The 23,393-nt window shown below is 43.8% G+C and overlaps 2 protein-coding genes across 2 annotated transcripts in view; one reads left to right on the top strand and one right to left on the bottom strand.

Annotated features, from left to right (window-relative positions):
• Positions 1-8,862, bottom strand: part of LOC117889768 (exostosin-1) — a gene marked incomplete at its 5' end in the record, with an annotated part of 63,532 nt that extends 54,670 nt beyond the window's left edge. The window contains one exon of the mRNA XM_034794230.1: positions 7,997-8,862. Within this exon, the coding sequence (XP_034650121.1) occupies positions 7,997-8,862 (866 nt within the window). The remainder of the gene's footprint in view (positions 1-7,996) is intronic.
• Positions 8,863-15,004: 6,142 nt separating this feature from the next.
• Positions 15,005-17,463, top strand: LOC117890214 (facilitated trehalose transporter Tret1-like). Its single transcript, XM_034794947.1, has 7 exons — positions 15,005-15,009; positions 15,755-15,830; positions 15,897-16,126; positions 16,190-16,320; positions 16,378-16,715; positions 16,771-17,183; positions 17,246-17,463. Exons 2-7 carry the CDS (start codon positions 15,761-15,763, stop codon positions 17,444-17,446), a joined length of 1,383 nt encoding a protein of 460 aa, XP_034650838.1. The 5' UTR covers positions 15,005-15,009; positions 15,755-15,760; the 3' UTR covers positions 17,447-17,463.
• The last annotated feature ends 5,930 nt before the right edge of the window (positions 17,464-23,393 follow it).

Raw genomic sequence — 23,393 nt, 5'->3', positions numbered from 1 at the left:
TTTGAAACGTGAGCGGATTCCACTCCAACTCTATTGTTGTGCCGCTCTTCCGCCCTTCCGCTTTTGTAGGGCAATAAATAACATCAACGTCGTCGTCTGTTGCTAGTCGCTAGTCGCCAAAAAAACGTAACAGAGGCCAAAAGTGCCAAAGTAAACAGCAAACAGCAAACAATGAAAATGCAATAGCAACAAATACAACAACAACGGAAAAACAAAGAACCAGCAGCAGCAGCAACAAAAGACACAAATAAAAAAATAAAGCTTCAAAATGAAAATACACAAAACAATGGAAAAGAAATATTGGAAAGTAAAGTTCCATTGTTTAGAGAGCAGGGGCATAAAGGCACACACACACACACACACACACACTGGCACACTCGAACGTGTAAGGGAAGTGGAAGTGTCCTTTTGCGTTGACAATGACTTTAAGAATAGAGAATTATAATATTTGTACGAAACAGTGTAAGAGAGAAGGCCAAGGTGCAAGAGAAGGTGCAAACCGAAAAAAAGGAACAACAAATTTTACGAAAATTGTTTGTGAAGTGAATTAGAAGAGAACTACTAAACTACACAGCTCTCTCCACCTCTCTCAAATGTATAATCCATTCTCTTAATGCACATCTAATGCTTGGATGCAGATCTTATTAAGATGTTCACTAGAAAGAGGTACACGTCTACTCCATTTCTCCCCTAAAAGAGAATAAAATTCGGATAATTTATTACCCGACGAAAATCATTTTCGTGAGTCAGTTTTCCATTCAAATTTTGGAAAATATATTTAACCTATGGTTGTGCATAAATGCATATACACATTTTGAGTTTATTTATTGTAAACCAAATTGAATTTTGTTTCTATTTGCAAGAAGGAAAAACACAACTCAAAGAACCTTTTCTGCAATGATGATCGAAAATATACGAGTATTGCTTCCTGGTCAATCCCTCGAAATGTTTCACCAATTTACAGCTGGGAAGGTTCTACAGGCAAAGACATGCGCATATGTATGTATGCACGTCCCTTTTAGGTTCCTCTTCAAGCCAAATCCCTTGGAAACTCCATCCCCAAGCACGTGTTTTAGCTTTCTCTGTCTCTCTGAATGTTGCCTACTCCTTTCACACACCCATTTGTCAGCAGGGTAGAACACCCCACCCATTAGAATGCTTGGCACCTCACCAGACAACGTTTTGCGCTGTTATTACTGGCATAACTCCGCAAACATAGCCGTAGAAACGCAAAAAGTAGGGCAGGCGGGGAGCAGCAGGAATGTGCTGCGAGAGGCATGGGTGGGCAGGGGGGCCGAGAAGCAGGGAGGCTGGGGAGCGGCGGTTTGGTTGAACGTTTATAAATTTATTGTTTTCCACAACGCGTGTACTCAAGTGCTGCTGCGTGTTTTTGGCAACAAATTTGTTCAACAACCATGGCCAAAGTGTAGAGGGACAGAGTGAGAAAGAGAAAGAGCAGACGGCAGCCATTCAACTCGTTGCGGTGACGCATTTTATCATAATTACATTAGCACGCCGTCTCCCTCCCCACACTGTCATAAATTAAAAGCAGAGATCCCCAAAAGTAAGAACAAGAACAGGGTGAAGTGAAGACCTACCATCCCTCCCTTTACTTGGCTTTGCTTAGCTTTGTTCTCTCATTTGATTTGCCTTTCTTTTTATCTCAGTTTACAGCCCAAAAATGTAGGCAAGCTTTAAGATTAAATTTAAAGAGAGACAGACAGTTAATGACAGTTAATGAAAGAACAAACAGACCCAACATAAAAGTACTGCAGTGCAAAAAGGGAGCGGAAGGGAGCTACCAAAACTGCCACTGAACCTGCAACTGCTGCTGCAACTGCCACTGCCACAGCATAGTTGTCGTTGTTGTGGCCCCAAAAGTGCACACATGACATATTATTTTAACAGTGTGTGTGTGCTGCCACACAGCTGCTGCTACTGCGTGGAGGATGGCTACCCAGCAGATGCGAGAAATAATGCGACTCTTTTCATGCCAAGAACAGAGCGGAAATTATGCAAGTAAATGTTACTCTTAGGGAAATCAACGATCGCCAGAGACTTGATCCAGGAATGTATTTATTGCTTAATTTTAAATGCACAATTTTAAATGCACAATTTTAAATGCTTGGCAGTGCATAAGAGACCAGACCTGAGACCTAATTAGAAACAAGATTTCGCTCGCTTAAAGTTTGTCGACAAAATCTAGAGCATATTATGCCACACAGCTGCTGCCCGTTTATCCATTTTAACGATTAAAACCCCGAAATAGAGAGAGCCAAAAGCGAGGATTAGCTTGGCTCAACTGGAACACCATGCGATTATTTTAGTCACGGATTATCTCTTGGCCATTTTTGATAGCAGCCTTTAACAAATATTTTTAAACTTTAAAAACTTCTGCTAATGGGAATGCCCATGGACTATCAAATATATTTTGCGCTTTTTGGTGTATAATTTTCAGCCATTTTGTGTTCGTTTTTAAATTGTACTATTTTTTGTTTGTTGCACAAAAATTCATTTTGCCGCCATATGCGCATTTAGCACGGACACAAACCACAAACCGAGAGGAAAGTCAAGCCATGTGAAAGTACCAACAAACACACACACACACAAACACAAACACACTTAGAGAATGAGAGGAAAGGCATAATTAAAAAAGGAAATTTTGCAGCTAGCGCGCGTTGGTCAGGGAGTAGTAGGGGGCAGTGGCAGTGGCTGGGGCTGGGGCTGGGGCAGGGTACAAGCCAGAGGCCATCGCATATTTAGGCCAAACATTCTCTGCAAATCCTCAGAGCCATCCGGTCTCCCTCCCCCCCACTTCTCATACCAGCGTCACTCCACAAACCACAAAACTCCCCCTGCAGCTCTCTCCATCATGACTCATTACAAAATGAAATTAAAATTAAATGTTTTTTATTTTATTATCGTTCTGCCAGGCGAGGCCCAAAGTCGAAAGTGGAATAATAATAATCATGCAGCATACATGCTCGCACATACAGGGGAAGGAATATGGTTTGGCGGTTTCAGTGGTTGCCGGACACCAGCCCAGCCCAGCCCCAGCCTCTTGTCTCTTGTGCACCCACTCGTCGGCACTCTTTTGGCTCTCCAAATGTTGGTGTCTCTCTCTCTCTCGTTGCCCTGCGGATGGCAGCACTCAATTGAGAGCAATTGAATTATCATTTGTCCGCAGACGAAAATGTGGCTTACTCTTCATTTGTGTTCGACACCCTTTCTGAGGGTATAACAATTCTGGGCGAGGCAGGTAACGGCTCTTGTGGGAATTAGAAATCCTTAAGGGTATACCAAGCGTCGTACTTAGATAGAATCCTTTTTCTTTCTACTCGTTTTTGTGGTTTGGTTTGGATGCAGCAAAGTTAAGAGCCGAAAGATTATTGTGGCAGTGCACTGCCACACCCTTTCCCCCTCACATTCTGCGGTTGCAAGTGGACTCGGAATGAGTGGAAAAGTTAATTAAGATTGCTTTTTGGGCCAACTATTTGCAAAGGAAAAACTATTAAGAGAACTAATTTGTAGAAAAGAAGATTTTCTTTTCTTTGCATTTCTGCTTAGGCAAAAAAAAAGCCCAAAAATATGCCACGCAAATAAACGAAATTCCCTAGCCTCCTAGCCTACACTTTCTGGGGAAAATTCAAGCCAACCCCCGGGAAGTGCTTCCATAAACAAAAATCGCAGAGCTATCAGATATCCGTTTTTTTGAGTTTTTGTTTCCATTTTATGGGTTTGCTATTTATCGGTTGATGATTTTGTGAAGTTCATTTGCCAAAACATGGGATCCATAAAGATTATTTATGGTCATCAAGTGGCTTTACTGTTTTTATTGACTTTTATTTGGCAACGAGTCAGTGGACGCTTCAAACGTACACACGCACATTCCGTACTGGTTGTACAGCGAAGACTCAATATGCGTGTTTATTTGTTATTGGGAATGTGGCATGTCCATCCCAAGCAAGATTTCACTGTGCATAGTACACACAGTGGCTGACCTAAAATATTTCCCCTTTGCCAAGCACAAATCCCGTTTCGCTGAAGCAAGAGAATCTGCATAAGGCAATTGAAGTGAATCCAAGGAAGGAGAAGCATAAGAAGCAGAACAAATAAGTAAAAAAAAAGAGATACTGCCAAGAACATGGACAAAAATGCCAACTAATGTCACTTAGTGAATGCCAAGACAAAGGAGAGTGGCTGGGCAGGGGCTGACTGCCGCTTGGCATTTGTGAAATTCGAGAACAGTTTAGAAACAGTTTTCAAACTGGTCGCGAGCTGCTCCCAGAACCTACCCTAAGCCCCACCACCACCCCCCATGAATGCCAAATGAGATGGACATTCCCGCTTTGATAAGCCCTCAGACCTCCGACTGTCGACTGCTCTCATTGATAATGAGTTTTAGATGGCTTGAGGGGAGCACAGAACGTAAAGCGTTGACTATATTTCACACGTTTCGTTTCATTTCATTGAAGGCAACGGATTGCCGACCCACACACCACACCCTGCACCGTGGCAGAGTTCGCAATCTGCAATCCCTATGTTGGCCTGTCCGGCACGTGCCGTCAATAAAGCTGCAAATCGCATAAACGGTCTGAGCCGCTTATACGTCATAAGTGCGTCATAAGAGAGAGGGAGAAAAAGCGAGAGAGAGAGAGATAGCTTTTTCACTATGTGTGGCCTGTGCTGGCTGGTGGCTGGGCCTAGTCTGTAGATGAAGTTACGAGTACGCGTACATTACCGCCCCATGCTGCCCTTCCTTCCTTCCTTCCTTCCTTGAAGTACTAGGCTGCAAGCATTTATCTATATTTTCCACTGGCACTTTGTCTGTATGTGCCTCTCCTCTGGCTAACAAGTCTACTGCTGGTACTTGTCTGGTTATTGGCATCTTTAAGCACTGAAATTGTTGCCCTATAATCAATTCAACTTGTGGGCATAGATTTTAGAGAGCTGATGTGGAGGAGATGCAATGGCAAGGCAGGAATGTGCACAGATAGAAAGGCAGAGGAATAACCTAGCCTTAAATTCTTCTCCTACATTTATTTGATCAATTTCAGTAACCAAAACAATTGCAACAATGTAAAAGTTAAGGATAAACCAATGGAAAATAACTCGACTTTTGAATACTTTCTGAGAATAGAGAAAATCAATGCAACTGTTGGCATAGAAAATATAATATATATTAACGAAAGCATGATGAACATTCGACAGCCAACGGGCATTCATTCGACGGGCATGAATGGTGCACGGCAAAAGCAAGGGGAAAAAAATGTGAGTTTTGGTCTAAAATGCAATTGCAATTTGGCATTTGCACCGATACGCACGATGCCAAATTGCCAGCCAACGAAAATCCAAATCAAACTCAAAGCAAACTCAACACAAAACGAAAAATCAAGAGAGAAACTCTCATCGAAAAGTGTAAATCCTCTAGGGCTTTGGCTGGACATGAACATGTGCAGTGCATTTCCAAATCCCACAAATTCCTGTTTGGTGGTAGAGGTACAAGTGAATAGATAGATAGATACAGATATTCGCTGTTAGCTCAATCCAGACATCATTATTAATGTTTTCTGGGGCTGATAGCATTCTTTTACTTCCCTGTATATTGGTACAAAAAAAAGCAAGACGAATATTTCCCTTTCTTTGAGGCAGAAGGGACATGGCGTTAATTAAGGGCAGTAAATCTGCAACCATCGAAGCTGAGTAAGGAAATCGATGACACTGAGAGGGGAAAAACTCTTCAAATACTGCAATTTCCTTTTAAATCCTCTCCCTATGCCTGAATGGCATGTGGGAGCCCCTCGACTACCCGTAAACAAGCGAGATGGAAAGTTAATAAAAGCCAGAGAGCCCCAGCCACGGCCAGAACGTGAGAATATCAAGACGTTGTTGGTTCCCGGGGGTAACCCGGTTTCACTTATTTTATTTCTCAGCTTTGTTGGAGGCACACAAAGGGGCACACAACGATGTGCTTGTGTTGTTGCACATGCAAGTGGATGCTGCGAGTGCTGGCTTCCACAGGAATTGCCGCAAAATTCCCATTTGCTCTCTTTAGATTTGCTATTGAAATACGCATTGGCATTGCGAAGGTGAACATTTAAGGAGGTTACTTTTAACAGCATAACAACGTCTGCCAGTCAGAGAGGAACTAGTGTCGAGCCATTGAGTGTCCCAACTGCTGCACAGAATTGCGAGTAAGCCACACCAGCCAAAGGCAGAAAGCTGAAAACCGCGAAAGGAATGTTAAATGCAGACGTTCAGCCACAGATTAACTCTGACCCCAAAACTGCACACTTCTCATGGGCCTTTCCACACACACACACTGAGGGCTGCACTCGTTTGAGGTGCGCGTTTAATTGGGCAAACCATCAACTTTTCCATTCCACAAAGGATGTCCAGAATGTACGGTTGCGGTGGAATCCTTTCGCTTGCCTCCTATCGAGTGCGTGTATCGCCATCAAGTGCGTGTGCTATTAACGACTTGAACAACACTTTGGCCTGCCCCCTTAAAACCTAATCCTCCTGCAGACATAGCTGCCAAAAGCCGCCACAAGCCGTCCCTATCTCTGCCATGTTTTTGGTTTGATTTTAGCTGCGATCTAAGGGTAGGCTAACAATCTTTGGAGCATATAGCATAAGGATATCTGTTTTAAATCGCATCCTTTTCTTTTATAGCTGTATTTCCTGTTTAGTTTAATGGGGAAATGGTGACTGTCCTTGCCGCACTATTAAAATGCAAGCAAACGCAGGAGCGAAGGAGCCATCAACGGACACACTCCGGTGCGAGAGTCTTCACTTTTGATAGTGTTTCCTCACATAAGATACATAAAATATTAATAACTTTTGCGTTAAATGCACTCAACTTAATGAAGCAATTTTCATGAATATATGTACATAAGTATATGTATGTATAGTTTGTGGCAATGCCCACACTCCACTATCGAAGCGGGGGCAAAAATCAATTTTAAATTAGAGCAAAATGAGCTCATGTCACCGTCGTCGTCAGCGTCACCACGTGGCCATCAGGTGATGATTCCATGTATTGCCCCGCACTGCCACACATGACACACGACACAAAAAGGTCATTCCAGACAGCGGCTCCTCTCTGCCACGTCCTGCCGCAGCCCCCTCTCTTGAATGGGAGACTGTTATGGAATCGAGTTACCTGCCAAAAGAAGAACCTGTGTGCCGGCTGTCCCTTCCTTTTGTCGAGTGTAGGTGGTGGGGTAGGGGTGCCCACATGGTTGTAGTCCTTGCTTGTGATGTGATGCCGTGCGGTGTGGCACAATCGAGTAAACAACAATAAAGCGAAGACAAACAAAAGAGTAACAAAAAGCCAGGACTACGACTGCGACTACGACTACGACTACGACTAGGCAAAGGTTGAAGTGGAGGTTGAGGTGGAGGTGGAGGTGGAGGCTCACTCAAACACAGAAGCACAGCAAAATACAGAAGGACATGATGATGAATGACGCGTTGCTAGACAATTTTTCAATTTGAATGGTGACTCCACCCGTCTCCCTACTGCCATTCAATTCCATTCGCAATAGACTGGCTGCATAGGCCCAAAACGAACAGAAACAGTCATACTTTTTCCTTTTTTGATTTCGATTGAGTTTTCGCATTTTCAGTTTGCTGTTTTCCATTTTCCTGTAGAGGAATTGGCATCGATAGATGGATGCAACCTGCAATTTGCCGCCTGACTACACCAGACGCATTCCCTCCCACTCCAGGAGTCGAAGAATGGTTGATGGCCGGCAGAGATGGGGAGTGAGATTAAAGACCAAGGCTGCATGCATGCCCCACCAATGGGATACGCATTTTAATTGCAATGCAATCGAATCGTTTGACAGCAGAGATGCCCCACAGTTTGAGCCCAGCACGAGCATCAGACAGCAAATCGATGCGGTATTGGGGATCCTGGGAACCATTTCACAATTAAATTGATGAAAAGAAAAACGCGAATAAAGAGAACAATTAAATGGTTGAGACTCACCGCTTGCCCTTAAAGGCCAACAGGTACTTCTTGTTGGCTGGAAAATTGTTGGACTGCACAGAGCCCGTGGCGCCAGCCCGCAGTGGGAATTGCTTGTGGAATAGCGGAATGCTGACATCGAAGCCATGACGCACCTGGAGCACACTCATGCTGGCTTTGGCCAGAATGGCATGGCCTGCATCGAAGCCCAGCGAATTTTCCGCATAGTCCGGCCAGGTGCCCGAATACAGATTGAAGATGATGTGATTTCGGCCATTGTTCCAGTGCGGCAGGCGGGCCAGGCGCGACGGCACATTTCTCACATAATCCTCGGAGAGGGAGTCCCTGTCCAGGGTGTCCATGCCCAGCACAAAAAGGCAGGCGGCTGTCGGGTCGCTGGTGTGGTAGCGCGACTCCTGAATGGCAGTGAGTATCTTCTGGTAATTGGCCGATGTGGGCGGTGCAGCGCCCAGCGAATTCAACGGCTCCGGCGGGTATACGTACACGAGGAACTGTTCGTAGCAGCGTGTAAAATCGAAGCAGGTCTCCATCCTACAATCCGATCCTCGACTGCGACGCGAGTCGTTGTGTCCCAGTGCTCCGAAAACTGCCGCAGATCCATTCCCGTGGCCGACGAGTGGCCCCAGTGGATCTGCATGGTCCAGGAAGCTGGGCAGCTGCTCGTACGGCGGTTGCACGCCCCCATCCTTGGCCGATTCGTGTTGGGCGCGGCGTGGACGCAGCGGCGACACTTTCAGCCGATAGCCACCGAAGTAGGCGTAGGCCAGGAAGGCGCAGCTCACAATGACGAGAATATAACGCTTTTTTGGCCTGCATTCTCTGTCTCTTATATTTGGTTTACTGCTAGTCCCGTTTTCGCTTTGTATTTATTTACTATTTTTGCAAGGGGAATGTTCTGCGAGCAATTTAACGGTTGTTTCTTGTGTGCACAGCGCGTGGGACAGACAGGTAAAGAGAGCGATTGGGGGGTGGGGGGAGGCGTATTGCGTGGTTCAAGTGCAGCAACAACAACAATAACAACACTCTTTCTTAAGTCACACGCATTTTTGGTGGTTGCTCTTTTGCCTTGTTGTTTGTGGGGTTTTTCTCTGGCTGGCTCCCGCCCCCAGCTGATAACACTTGCCTACTAGCAGATCTTGAACATCTCCCCGTACTATGTGTTTGTTGCTGTTGCTTGTTGTTGTGGTTTCCAATTTAAAGGTTATATTTTAATAAACTTTGTGTGATTATTCATTTCCTGGCGTGGGCCAGAAGCCGCAGTGTGGGGCAGCAGGGCAGCGGTGGGGTGTCGCCGGCGGGCAGCAGCAGCGGGCAGGGGCTGGGAATGGGAGGAGCATGGACGACGAGAACGTCAGGGGGAACGAGGGTGCGACGAGGGCGACGGCACTTCTCGCGGTCTCCCAGCGACAACATATCCGCGACATTTACGCACACACATGAACACACGCGGACATCATTATTGCGTTTCTTTGCATTATTGCCGGGTTTCTATTTGTTTTATAAACAATTAACACACACAAAACATTTTTTTTTTCGGTATTTAATCGCTACAGCGAATTGGATGTTGGATGGCAGCGTGACCGCGAAGTTATCGATAAAATATACCGTCAGGGCCTCGAAAATATACCGAAATATACTTTTTCATTTTCAAAATATACAGTAGTCTTAAATCAGATTCCTCGATTTTGATGTTCTATTTGATATTACTAGCTTGCAAAGACTTTTAACACTGAACAAATAATTTAATCTGTTTAAAGAATCAATTTGGCTTATTTTAAATACTACTTTTTATTGGATTGTATACTTCCTGACCTTATATTTTACAAATTTGTATTTGAATTTTCCATTCAAACCACCCATTCTGGAAGCAAGAGATCTTTGACTTCAGTATGTAAATTATTAAAAGAGACAACATGTATGTTAACTGATAACATTGATAATTATTTAAAAATAGCGCCCGCAACAAAATAGGAAACGAATTATATTGTTTCCCTGAAAGGGAACTCTTAGCACTATCCTATTCAAGAATTAATTCTGCACAAGATTGTCTAATTTTCCTGACTTCCTTTTATTGTGTTGATTGCGAAATGAGGATGCTGCTAAAAAGGTAGATACAAAACAAATTAGCATAAAACGTAAGAATGTAACGTAAGGAGGAATGGAAAGCTACGTCATTTGACTACTTGTTGAATGTCAACCGTTGGTGTAGACCTATGTATACCCTATTTCCTATTTCAGTTTCCTAAGCTGTTTTTAAACATTAATAATGACTCCTCGATATATGGAGGGAAATTTTCAAAGGAGGAAATTTGAGAAATACAATGCCCTATATCCTCGAAAACTACAAATATGGTATACTGTAAATGGTCACCCTGTTCGCGTATTATTGTTGATTCGCAAACATTTGCTTAACTGTTAAGCGTTAACATTTGTTTACAGTTAACAGTTGTTATTCACTGTTGGCGAGAGTGCGAGAGCGGGAGTGGGAAGTAGAGTTGCCACGCTTGTTGCTGTTGTGGAACGAACGCGCGTAAAACTTTGAATTACAGTTGTTTCTACATTTTATGGTTGTAATTTTACTATCAAACGGTGTAAGCGTTTGTCAGTGTGATTTCACTAGTTCTTAGTAGCTGCTGTTTGCTCGCTCTTTGTTCGCGTTGCACTGTTGTCAATGCACAATAAATGCAGTTGATCCGCTGCCCGCGCGAATGTGGATGCGTTTTGATAGCTCGGCTGGTACTGACGGACTTCTCTTGGCCATCCAAAACTTCACTGGAAATAATGAAAGACACTTGTATACTCTTTTGTGGGAAAGCCTTCGCATGCGCAGTGCGGCGCGCGCTCTATTGGGTCCACGCACCAGGTGGCAACACCAGAGCCAACAGCTGGGCGCGCGCAATTCAAATTTGAATTTGGAAATGCATTTATCAAATGCATTTATGTAGTAGAAGGGCAAATTAGGGCATATTCGGCACAAAAGGCTTATCCCCCAGAGCGTAGTGGAGTAATATGTTCTCGAAATGTAATTACCACTATTATAATTGTGGCAAACACAGCACGCAACCTGCCACCTGCTGTGCGGCCTCATAATAATTGTTATTTGGTTGGAAATTAATTACGTTTTTGGGGTGGCAACGATTTGCGAATGTCACCGCTGGGAATTTTATTTATTCGGTTATTAATTATTGGCCAAAAACTCATTTGAATGTAAACAGCAGGTAAAAGGAACAGCAATATGTATATACGAAATTTTAATTATTATTAAAATAAATGCAACTAAATTATTATTTGTTTGCTGCATTCTATTTGTTATGTTTTTGTTGTTGCTGTTTCGTTTTGAAAACTGTCGCATCCGCATCCTTTTTTGGGGCGTCGTCCGGCGATGCGTTGCTGCTGTGGGTGGGGGGTGGTCCGCTTCTCTGTGCGCGCAATTTCCGTGCCACAAACGCGTTTAGGCTGGAATTTCAATTATGCACAGGAATGGCTGGCTGGCTGCTGGCTGGCTGCCCTCTGCTCCCACCCCCTTCCGCATTTGGCGGCCTTCTTCTTTTACTTCCTGTGTGCTTCCTGCGGCGCGGCCGCAATTATGATGCGTCTTTGCAGATAAAACTCCCCCAAACAATAAAAGCGAAATATGTATGTCATGGCAGCAGCTGCGACTCCCGCCCCGTGGCATTGGCAGACACCCCCCCGAAGGCTTCTCACATGCAAAACAAATCAGCAAGAAGAAAATAATGCTAGAAAACAGAAAATGTTATTTGAAATGAATGTTAGCAGAACTTTGTTTTGCAGTGTCGGAGAATAAAGGAATTTGACTGGAGAAGCAGCAACCTTTTTAGCCAAAAGAATTTCAGGACAAATATTTCTGCCATTGTCTGGGTTTAAATTCATTTTGAAATACAGAAAGGTGAGCAAAAATGCTTAGGGGAAATGCTTTATGCTTTTTTCTGTTATTTAAATAAATGCGAAAATATTTGCACGCATTTAGCTCATTTAATTAAGAGCAAAATGTTAGCGGACATCAGACGAATTCCATTTTGTCATTAGTTTGTATGCATGAACAGACGTCCAAACAGCATTCAGCTTGCTGCATCCTGTGGTCCTTTCCAGGCGAGAGCCAGACCCATGCAAAATGCATACGAGCCCAGACGAGTCCACTCTGTCTGCGTCTGTGGCTGTGGCCCAGGACCACCGCTGGCTGGTCGTGCAGTTCGTTTCCGTTTCCGGTGCGCCTCTAATTAAGTGCCAGCCAGACACGTCCCATGGCCACCATCCAGCTGCTCTTGGGATTATTTCTCAATTTCTTTGCTTATATTTTATATATGTATATAGAGCTCCGCCCACTCATTCAACGTTAATCAATCATGCACATGCCATGCCTCATACATAATTTTGGCTCTTTTTTATGCGAGTTTTCAGTAGAGGCATTCGTTCAGGCAGCTGCGACTTTCACTTCTCTGTTCTCTGGTTGTCTTCTTCGATGGCTCTATCAGTGGCTGCCCCACCCCAGTCCACACTCTCTCACTCCCTCTCCCTCTCTCTTTGCTCTCGCTGTGTCTGTCTTCCGTGTCTCTCATTGCAGTGATGGAAACTTTGATGGATTTTTGTGTTCTGTTGTGAGCAGTTTTCGAATAACTTTTACAGCAGAGGTGCTGTCAGTGCCTGTCACCTGTCCCTTTTCTTGACCAAACTTTAGCCACTCGACAAACCCTTTCTTTATTTATCGTTATTACCTTACTCGAATATATGTATAAACAAATTCTTTGAGAACTTTTCTCTGAAACTACTAATAGGAGCACATGGCCATCAACTCTCTGCCTCTCAGCATAAATTCATTAGCTCCATGAGAATGCAAGCGAAGGGGGAGCTATTGGTGTAGACAAACCAACAACCGAGGCAGCGTGAGAGAGGGAGCTTTTGAAATTCTTCTGTTTGCTTTTGCTGCATTCTTTCAGCTACTCCGACGCGCTGCCGCCACACCATAATTTCTCCTAAACTAACAATTTCCGTAAATTAAGTTCCGCCACTCTACAGCACTTCCTGTCCCGCACCACGCATAAACTTATGACGTCAGCTACTGCTGTCACCTATGCTGTCGGCCTATGAAGTTTGAGCAGCAATGGCAGCCACAGAACTTTATTACAAATTATTTTATGATTTTGCACAGAACTGAGAGATTCCAAATTTCTTTAGCTTGGAAAATTTTAGCGAGAAAAACATGCAGAATATATTATTTAGAAGCTTCAGAGAAAGATAAATGAAAATACAAAAAATTACAGCGTTTATAGGAAAGAATTTGTGGAAAAAAACGCAAAAATAAACAAATTATGAATCAAAATAAAATATTCATTGAAAGGGTAATCAACACAGTGATGGAAAATATAAATAAAATACTGCGAACAATTAGCAAAACCAATTATTATTTTGGTGTTTCGAAACTTGAGAAATAAAAGCAGTAAAAATTACTCATTGACTTTAAAGGTCAAGCAACAGGTACAAATGTAACATTACTCACAAAATAAAAATCTTTAGCGGATAAAGCAGAATCCAGCATGCCCATGGGCCATGAAGTACTCGCACTTGGCATGGCAGTTGAGCAAAAAACATATTGCACTCACTTTCTTTGGCCACATATTGTGTGACAATAAATGCTACCGCCACGATTGTCAAATCGTGCACACAGAAGGAGCAGGGGGGAAAGGAATAGACAGCTAATGCTGGCCATACCCGTGGGTGTCCTTGGGGCACACAACTTGGCTTTGCCTTTGGCAATATAAAGTGGCCATAATATGTGTCTCTTTACGACTCGAATGTGAACGATTATGGCTGTGTGGAGGTGTTAACCCATTCAGACCCCCCAGAGCCATCTGCAATGTGGCAGCCGAGCCAGTAAATGCAATATCGATATGTGCCAGCGACTGGCACGGAGAACAGATGCCATATCTTGTCAGATTTGCCTGTCTGAGGTGAACATGACAGGACCAGACACGGACACAGCCACAGCCACAGCACAGCCACATTGACATCACCGATGCCTGCAGGACGTGCCAAGGATAACTCCACTCAAAACCCTCTCCCCCCTTGTACGCTTTAAACAGAGACGATGATGATTATTATGCTGCGAGTGGAGTGCGAGTTGTTGGTCAGTTTACAAATCCAATCAACGCTGCGTATACTTGATATGCAAACACTTTTCCATCCCGCCTAAACCGAACCGAACGAAGGAAAACTTTCGCCGTTACGGCATTCCCTGCCATTCCCTGCCATTCCATTCCTGTGCTCTGCCGCCCTTCCATCCCTTGCTCCACAGTGCACGATTTCGCTGGTGTGTTGCTTCTGCTAAATTAGTTTGGCAAACATCAAACAGAAGCAAAAAGAAGAGCACACAAAAGCCAATAAAAGCAACAAGCAAGCAGAATCACGATGAAACAAAAATATACTCCTACTCCATGTGTTTGGCATAGTCTACTGAGGGGTTTGTTGCGTAAAATAATTCAATTTATTTAGCCAAAAAATATTTAAAGCTGAAAACAATAGTTGCAGTTGGGGCTAAACAGAAATGCACATAAATGTGTACACACTTTGTTCAAATTATGTTTCAACTTTGAATTTTGTTGGCAAAAGATACAACAATTGAAAGAGTCACAGTCTGTGGCACTTTTCTTCTCCTAAGAATCCTTTGATGCGTTATGAATGTTGTTTACATGCAGACATACACGTGAATGCTGTCTGTTGTATGTCTGTGCACTTGTGGGGAATCATCACATAAGCACCATCAAATTCAGTGAGCAAACATTTTATGCATAATCCCTAAACATTTTGGCTGGCGCTGCCGTTGAGCGCTGGACCCAACGAGCTGGAAAATGTGTTATTTTATGCGATGAACGCAATTTCAGCAAAGTTTTACTGCACTTGCAGGAAGGAAATGTTTGCCAAATATAAATATATATTCAACTGCCTGTATTGATAGCAAGAGAAAATGCTTTACACAAATTTAAAATGTGCAAAATGAAGTCAGAAGTCGTGCTGTAACCTGTGTGTGTTAAATATAATATGATCAAAGGAACGTTTATCCAGATTAACCTGCCTGCGGGAGGAGATGGCAGGCGGACTGTTAGATGTTGATTAAGATTGCCATAATTTGTGCATAATTCTATTCTATCTCTCTCCAGATTTAAAGCGATTCAATTGGAAATAATTGCTTTGCGAACTGTTAGCCTTGGGGGCGGCACAAGTGTGTTTGTAATTTATGAATATTGATAATAAATGAAAATATGCAAATGCACCTTTAGGCAAATGTTTATCTGCTCAAAAATGCATCAGCAATTAATCCATTTCAAGATAGAAATGAAAAAAAAATCACATTTGAGCCAACTTAATCCACGATTTATTACTGTAATTTATTTTGGAAAGATTTTGGTTGTGTCGTCAGCCGAACAGATTCTCCAGAATAATCCGTTTACATCTCTAACAATCTGGAACCCGTTGGATCATAAAGATTGTGCCTATTACAAACATAAGAGCAGACGGCCAAGCCCCCGCTTTTTATCTGGGACGCGAAATTCAATGTTTATCTTGTGAAATGTCTGCCCCTCGGGACAAACCTAAGCTGAAAATCTAGTCAATAAGTGCCCCATCTCCCGACTTATCTTTAGGGTGTAATTCGTAACCGACTAGCCGCAGCTGTTGCCTTTTTATCAAATTGTTTAAGTACACGGCCTGGCATTCGCCTTGAGTTGCTTCCACGCGACAGACAAGAAAACAATGGCAAAGATGTTTCAGAACTCCCTCCTGCAGCCAAGGACACGCTACCAGCTGTTGGCCACAGCGATCGGTGAGTGGGGGGGAAATGGGAAAGAAAATGGCAGTTCAATGATGATTTCTACTACTCGATGGACAGTGAACATCATAACCTTCGGCCATGGACTGGGTGTGGGTTGGCTCTCTCCGACACTGGGTAAAATCCAATCCACAGACTCACCGCTTGAATTTGAGGTGACCATCGCTGAGGTGTCCTGGCTGGGCTCCATGATCGGTCTGGGCAGTCTGTACGCCAATCTGACCATTGCCCTGCTGCTGGAACGTGCGGGCCGAAAGTTCTGCATTTATCTTCTGGCGGTACCCTATGCGGTGAGTTTTGTTTGGATTTTGCACACAAAAGTCTCTAAATAAATTGAGTTTTCGCCGCTGCAGTGCCTGTGGATTCTCGTCTACTTTGCCTCGAATGTTGTCTATCTCTATGCAGCGCGTTTCCTGTGCGGATTTACGGGAGGTGCCGCATTTGTTGTGTTTCCCATATACATCAGCGAACTGGCCGATACCAGGTGAGTGCACAGTTAATGCTTGTAGCACTGCAATTGATTTATCTTTAACATCTCTAGCATTCGAGGTGCTCTTTGCTCTATGGTGATGCTGTCGTATAACTTTGGCGTGCTGGCTGGCTTTGTATTGAGCACTTATCTGCCGTATCATGTGGTGCCCATACTGGCCATTTGCCTGCCAATTGCTTACTTTTTGGCCAATCTAATGCTGCCCGAAACGGCGCCATATCTGCTCAAGCGCAGCCAGCTGAGTGCAGCCGAGAAATCTTTTGGTTATTACAAAAATCCAACAGACCAAAAGGCACAACTGAGATCGAAGAGCGATTTTGAAGAGCTTCGAATGGCTGTGCTGGCCCAGCAGTGCCAGAACTCGGAACCCTTGAGCTACAAGGACTTGAGTAAGCAAACAAATTGCAGCTCCCTGTAGCTAGAGCTCATGTGCATTTCTTGCAGTCACCCGGCCCGCCCTGAAGGCCTTTGGGGCCGCTGCAGTGCTCTGCCTGGGACTCGAGTGCTGCAACGTGTACAGCTTCATCAACTACATGTCCGATACATTTGCCTCATCCGGCCTGGCCCTGGATGCCAACACTTCGACCATTATTGTGGGCATAGTGCAAATATTTGGCGTCTATACCTCCACCCTCATCGTGGACATTGTGGGACGACGACTGCTCATGCTGATCTCCAATTTGGGCGTGGGCCTGGGCTGCATTGCCTTTGGATGCTTCACCTACTGCGCGGAGCACTATGATCTCACGGACTTCAACTGGCTGCCATTGGTGCTGATGATCATCATCATTTACTTGGCAAACATTGGCCTCATCGCTCTCTTCTTTCTCCAGCTGGTCGAGCTGTTTCCGGCCAAGGTATGACTCGTACTCCCGCTTGTGTTTTCTGACAACTTATTCTCCTCCTTCTCTCTATTCAGATACGCTCACTGGCCACCTCCATTTCGGTGGTGTGGATGAGTCTGTTAATCTTTGCCACTTTAAAGCTGTTTCCACTGATGATGTTCCACTGGGGCATATCGGTTACCATGTGGTTCTCCGGCGCCTGGGCCATATTCACGTTTATTTATTTACTATTTTTTCTGCCCGAAACTATGGGAAAGTCCATGATTGAGGATTAAACAAAGTGTGTACAGTAGCTTTTGTTGTTTAATATCAGAGAATTATATGGCTGCAGATAGCGGAGATTACGCGTAGTCCGCGGAGCACCGTAAAGTCTGAGCCTTCACAAATGTTTGCTAAATCTTGCTCGTATGCAAATATTACTATCATTTCATGCTAGACAGCTGAAGTAAGTTTGCAAGAGGATCTGTGTTTTGGCTGCTTGAACACCTGGCGTATTGACCCTTTTTTCACTGCATACTTTTAGGAGAATTGCGCAACTTCCAACACTAGTCTCGTTGAATTTAATAATATTCTTCATGCACTTCCCTCAATTCAATTGAATTTGTGCACAACAAAACTGAATTACTAAAGGAAAACACTTGCACAGAAAATCGAATCATAAAGTTTGTGTGCATTTTCACAGGCGAAAATGCTGTTGGCCATATAAATATTGAACTTGGCCAAGTTGCCTTGCCGCTTGGCTGGAGTGTCAGTGTCAGTGTCCCCTGTCCTGTCCTGTCCTGTCCAGTGCTGTCTCTCTGTTGCTGCAACATATTGCATTTTAATGGGATTTTCATTTTCATTGTCAACACTTGTGTGAATTATGAAGCTGGGTGGGCGAAAGGGTGAAAGGTGGGGGAGTACAGCGTCAAGGATAAATGGGTGTGAATGGAACCTTCGCCTTGGCACACAGTCGTAAATTTGAGCTCGAAATTAAAGCCACTTGGAGTGGCTGGCCCAGGGTGAAGTGTTGTTGCTGGCATTGGCAGCCACCCAGGACATTTGACACTTTTCTGGCTTAATGAGGCACGAAGCTGCATCTCAGACCCGGATCAGGTCTGTCTTGGTCGCTCCCCAGGATGCCTGTGTGCCTTTCTCTATTGTCTTCTGGCCGCACATTTGCGGACGACGTGTGTCAACGCATTGTGCGGTGCAAATTGCTTGCTGCTATCCACCTTCTTCCCCAACCACCTGCCACCTCTTCACTTCCCTCCCCATCAGGGCTAACCAATGCAGCACTTGTAAGCTACTCCCTCCAGCCACCGTTCCATCGTTGACAAGTTGTGTGCATAAATTGCAACTGCCTCAGATCGTATACAAAACATGTGAAGGATGCGACTGCTGCTGCTGCTGCTGTCTCTGCTTTTTCTCCTACTTCTATGTAGTTCCATGGAGGTGGCGGTGCTGCTGCTGCTGCTGCTGTTGCTCCTGACTATGCATGAGACAGACGGGCGTATCCTTGAAGCATTCGGATTTTATTTGCTGGCTTAATAAAGGCATCAGCCACCGGCAGAAGGGCCATCCTGAAGTTGCACATCCAGCCCCAACCCAGCCACAATCCTGCCCCTTGTTAGTCGTTTGTGCCTCCTGTGCGTGTGTGTGTGTGTCTCCTCTGTGTGTGTTTTGTGGTGCACTTGCTTCCGGTTTGGCGATGTTGCATGATGCAGCTTAAATTGCTGCCACAATTACACATGTCGCCGTGTGTCTCTGTCTGTGTTTTTGTGCCTCGCCTCCTGCAGGGTCAATGCTGCCTTGGCAGGGACACAACCATCAGGCAGGCACTTCAGCTTTAAAGATGAATTTAAGTCAGCAAACTAGAGATGACAACGAGTCACGATAAATGGTGTGTAACATATCTAAGGAATTACATCGGATTTAAGTGATCTATTGCCGATTTTCAGGATACAAAAGTTGAATTTCCAAATTTTCCCAAGAATAATAGTTTAATAAAGACAATAAGGTACGCAAGAATCCAACATAAATTCCGAAGTGACCTGGCAAAGGATCATTTTTCTGGTTTTCCATACGACTCAATTAATCCTGACTTGTGCACTCCGACTGCACTCACACTGCACACTGCGCAGCACCCATCATAATACTATGGACCCCCTCCTGTGGTCAACAAAAAACAAATAAAAACACCGTAATCATAGTTTGATGTTTTTGCTGTCTTTTGTTCATAATTACTTGTGATAGGGCCGTTTGCTCTCTCTCTCCCCCGTTCATCACAGTATCGCTTTCAACTTCGGTTGCTCCTTCCCTCACTGGCAGGTGAGAGGGTTTGCAGGAGCCCCTGCCGGCCTCAGCTATAAAGCCTTCGGGCGCTGCCTAAAAGCTTTATAAGCCTTGGGGTAGGTCGAGTAAAAAATTGCAACCAAAAAAGAGCACAAGCGAAATAAAATGCTGTGAATAATGCAATTAACGATGGCTAAAGTCGGGACGTGAGACCATGAAACATTAACCGAGCGTAAAAGAGACCAAGAGAGAACAAGTTTCTTTTTTTTTGTGTGGGTACCTGCTGCAGTGTGCAAGTGATTCCCGATTTAAAGTGGAAACAAAGTTGAATCAATTAAGAAGCATTAATTCTCTGCACTGGTTATACAAAAGTTAAGACTCGACTTGCAAGGTGTGCACATATATTTTAGAAATGCTCCAGTGTCCAATTGAATTTTGCAATCTATTTATACTTTTACTAACTTAAACTCGTTTTACAAATCATTTCATTTACAAAACAAAACACACAACAAAAAACATGAACCCACCAACTCGTCAAACCTGCCTGGCGATATCTGGAAGCTTCCATTTGTTCCAATTTCTTTTTGCGTGCAGTAATTGCATTTACAGTAACATATTTACCTATAAAGACTCGCGAATCTCTGTGTGTTTGTTGGTGTAGTTGGAACTGCTTGTGCAAATATATTTGCTATGTGCGTGCACTCTGTCCCTGTCTGTCCCGTTCTTCAGCTCTCTTCGGCAAGCTTCTCGCTTTGCGTTCGCTTCTTTGCATGCAAATGCGACTGTGTGTGTGTGTGTCTGTGCATAATTCGAGCCTCTGCTGCTGCTGCTGCTGCTCTTTCTGTCTCTTTTTTTTCGCACATTTTCTTTTATTGCATTCCTCAAGAGCACACGCACCCAGCGACGGCAGCGACCTCAAGCTTCTTATACTCCTCTCTTCTAAATGTCAGCTGTCAAATATAGATAAGTATGTATACTGTATATATATGTATACATTTTGCGGCTTACTTTTGCCAAGTTGTCCTTGAAATGGATGCGGATACATACATACATACATATATGTAGAAATATATAGATATGCACATATGTACATATGTACATTTATACTAAACAGTGTCTGGTGCCAAGTGCGAGGACAGGCTGTTAAAGTGGCGAAATTTATGCGTTGGCTTTTAAATCGGATTTATTTCAAGATGAAAATAGGTGGCTTCAAAGCTTAAACTGCAAAAGGCCAATATTAATAATAATTCTATCGAAAGTAAACATAGCATTGGCATTAGCTCTTATATCTGCATCCAAATGAAAATGGTAACCAAACAAATTGATCCCCTACAACAGCAAACCCACTCAATCCGATCAATTGACGTATCTTGGTCCAATTATTCATTTGATTAACATAATTCCCATTATGCGTGTGGATCGATAATGCTCAAAATGCAAATCGAAAGGTCATTGTATCACCCATAGCGGCGAAGACAAAATAGCGGCCAAAGGCGAACGCGAGTCGCCCTCACAGACATCATTTGTATGGCTGGGTCATCATCATTGTCTCCACTCCAATAAATAATTAACAAATTTTGATTGAAAATGTCAAATTGCCACAGCCCTGAGCTAAATCCAAGAGCCGGCCAAACCCATGGCAGGCAGGCAAACCAGGCCCGAAAAAGACGCGCATAAAACAAAATAAAAAGCATATTTGCATAAGAGCGGGCGGTAAAAGATAGCGCTCCAAAGCAATTTGTCAATGTAACGCCCAAGAGAGTCGAGTCCCGTTCTCCCGCTCTCCCACTCTCCGGCTCTGGGTGTTAACATGCAAATGGCCAGAGGAGAGGGGAGTGGAAGCAGGAGATGGTGATGGTGATAGGAGAGTGCTAATTTGTGAAGACAGAGGCAGGCAGGGCGGACGAAGAGTCCAAATAGAGTCGTAAACAAATGTTTGAAGCTTCCTGCCCCCCCTGCTCCTTGGGCCTGTACCTCTCCCTCTCTCTTCCTGTCACTCTGCCATCATTGGCCATCATTAAGGCAGCTGAGTATAATTATAAAATTATCGGTAAACCATGCCAACGATGATGGGGCGTTGCGTGTGGTGTGTGGTGTGTGGAGTCGAAGACTACATCGAGTTGGTGCGGTCTCTCACCTTGAGCTTTTTATATTGATTTCAATTTCAAGCAAAACATAAGCGAAAACCAACAAGAAAGTAGGGTCTCTATGTGTATACGAAGTTGTGATACCCTTCCAAAGCAGAGTTGTATGCCAAAATGAAAAGAATAAATAAATGTTTGTTTCTTTTTCAATGTCAATGAAACTTTTACCAATTTGACCAAGTTTTAAACTATTTAAAGTCAATCTTTCAAAACAAATGCACCCACTCAGGCAGTGTATCGCAACAACCAAAAGTAAACCCCTGTCTTCCATCTCCGAGAGACGCCTGGATATTATCAAACGAAATTCGTGCCACTGCAACGTTGCGGCGTTGAAATAACACAAATAAAAGCAAAATAAGTTTACTAAACTGTTATTACATCTACAATACCACCCATACACCCATATGCTTCCATACGATTCATAGAAATTCAAGAGTGAAAGGGGCAGCGGCAGAGGTGATCTGCAGGTGGGTGAATGGAGGGAATCCGTGGTAGCTCTGCATGGGGAAACGAATCGAAAGTGGAACGAACGGATGTACAGCAAATAAACCAACCACTCGGACAGTGGGCCAGAATCGGGTTAGGCATGCCCAAATCGGTGCCACTGGTAGAACTACAGTTACCTTATGGTCTGTCATACGTGATAAAATTTCTGTTAGCTTCTTCAGAACTCACTTTTGGACAGGTCAACAGAGTACTCAGACCTTTCAATTAGTATATTTTATGGCAATTGCTTGGCATTTGAAAAGGCAAATTAAATTTTATTAAAAAAATGTTTGATAAAATTAAAAATAAAACAGAAAACTTGAACACAATCAAGTATGATTCAAGCTTCATTAACTTCAGCTTATTGCGTTGAAAAATTATGGTTAAAATGCCGACTAAGGAAGCATTAACATTAATTAAAGAAATAATTCTTACGTTTGAACTTTACTGAATATAATATACATATATAAATAAATGATCAAATTTATTCCTTGCATATTTTTTCAGCTTTTTTCTCCATGTTTCATTGAATATTTTATCTGCTTTAGCTTAGATTTCCCAATATCCTGCCAGTACGCTCCACTGTAGATTTCCAGATTGTGGCGATGCCGAAAATTGCAGTACCATTCCCCGTCGCAGGCTCCAGTCAGGCCCAATCACTAGGCAGGGTCCCAGCTGTTGGTGAGTGGTTATGGCGTTGCCTTAACCGAAGGGTGCCCCCCAGACGCAACGTAATGCTCCACTTACTTCCTCGTAAGCGAAAGAAAGAGAAATAAAGCACAAACACAACAGGCCGGCCCGACACACACCATCGAGGAGGCTTTCAATTTGCACAAAACTTCACATCAATTACATAAGTTACATAAAAAAAACACCAAAAACCAACAACCAACAACAAAAAACACGACACTACAGAAAAAAAGATCGCTTGCACGAGAAGCAGATGCAAGAAGATGAAACAGAATGTGTAAGTAGTAGAGTAAGTGCACCTTTTGGAACTGGCCGAGACCGAAACTGGTTGACCAACTGACCTTGAAGCTGGGATGGAACGCAGTTCGAGCCGCACCATGCGGCGCTCTTACGCAATGCTCCGATTCCCATTCAATCTTCTTCAGGGCGGCCCCATCTACACCAAGCAAAGCAAACCGAATTGCAGCTCAGAGCTCAGACTCAGGCTCAGGCCCAGGCCACTCGGAGACCTCTTAAATGATTGCAAAATTACATTTGAAATTTTGTGAGTTTTCCCCAACCACAAATGCTCGCACAGATCCAAAGTTTCGGGCCGATCTGGTAAGGGGGAAGATCTCTTTGGCTTGTC

The sequence above is a fragment of the Drosophila subobscura genome, chromosome E (genome assembly GCF_008121235.1).
Source record: "Drosophila subobscura isolate 14011-0131.10 chromosome E, UCBerk_Dsub_1.0, whole genome shotgun sequence".
NCBI classification, from domain to species: domain Eukaryota; kingdom Metazoa; phylum Arthropoda; class Insecta; order Diptera; family Drosophilidae; genus Drosophila; species Drosophila subobscura.
The sequence above is the reverse complement of the archived record's forward strand: the minus strand, read 5'-3'. Positions and strand labels throughout refer to the sequence as shown.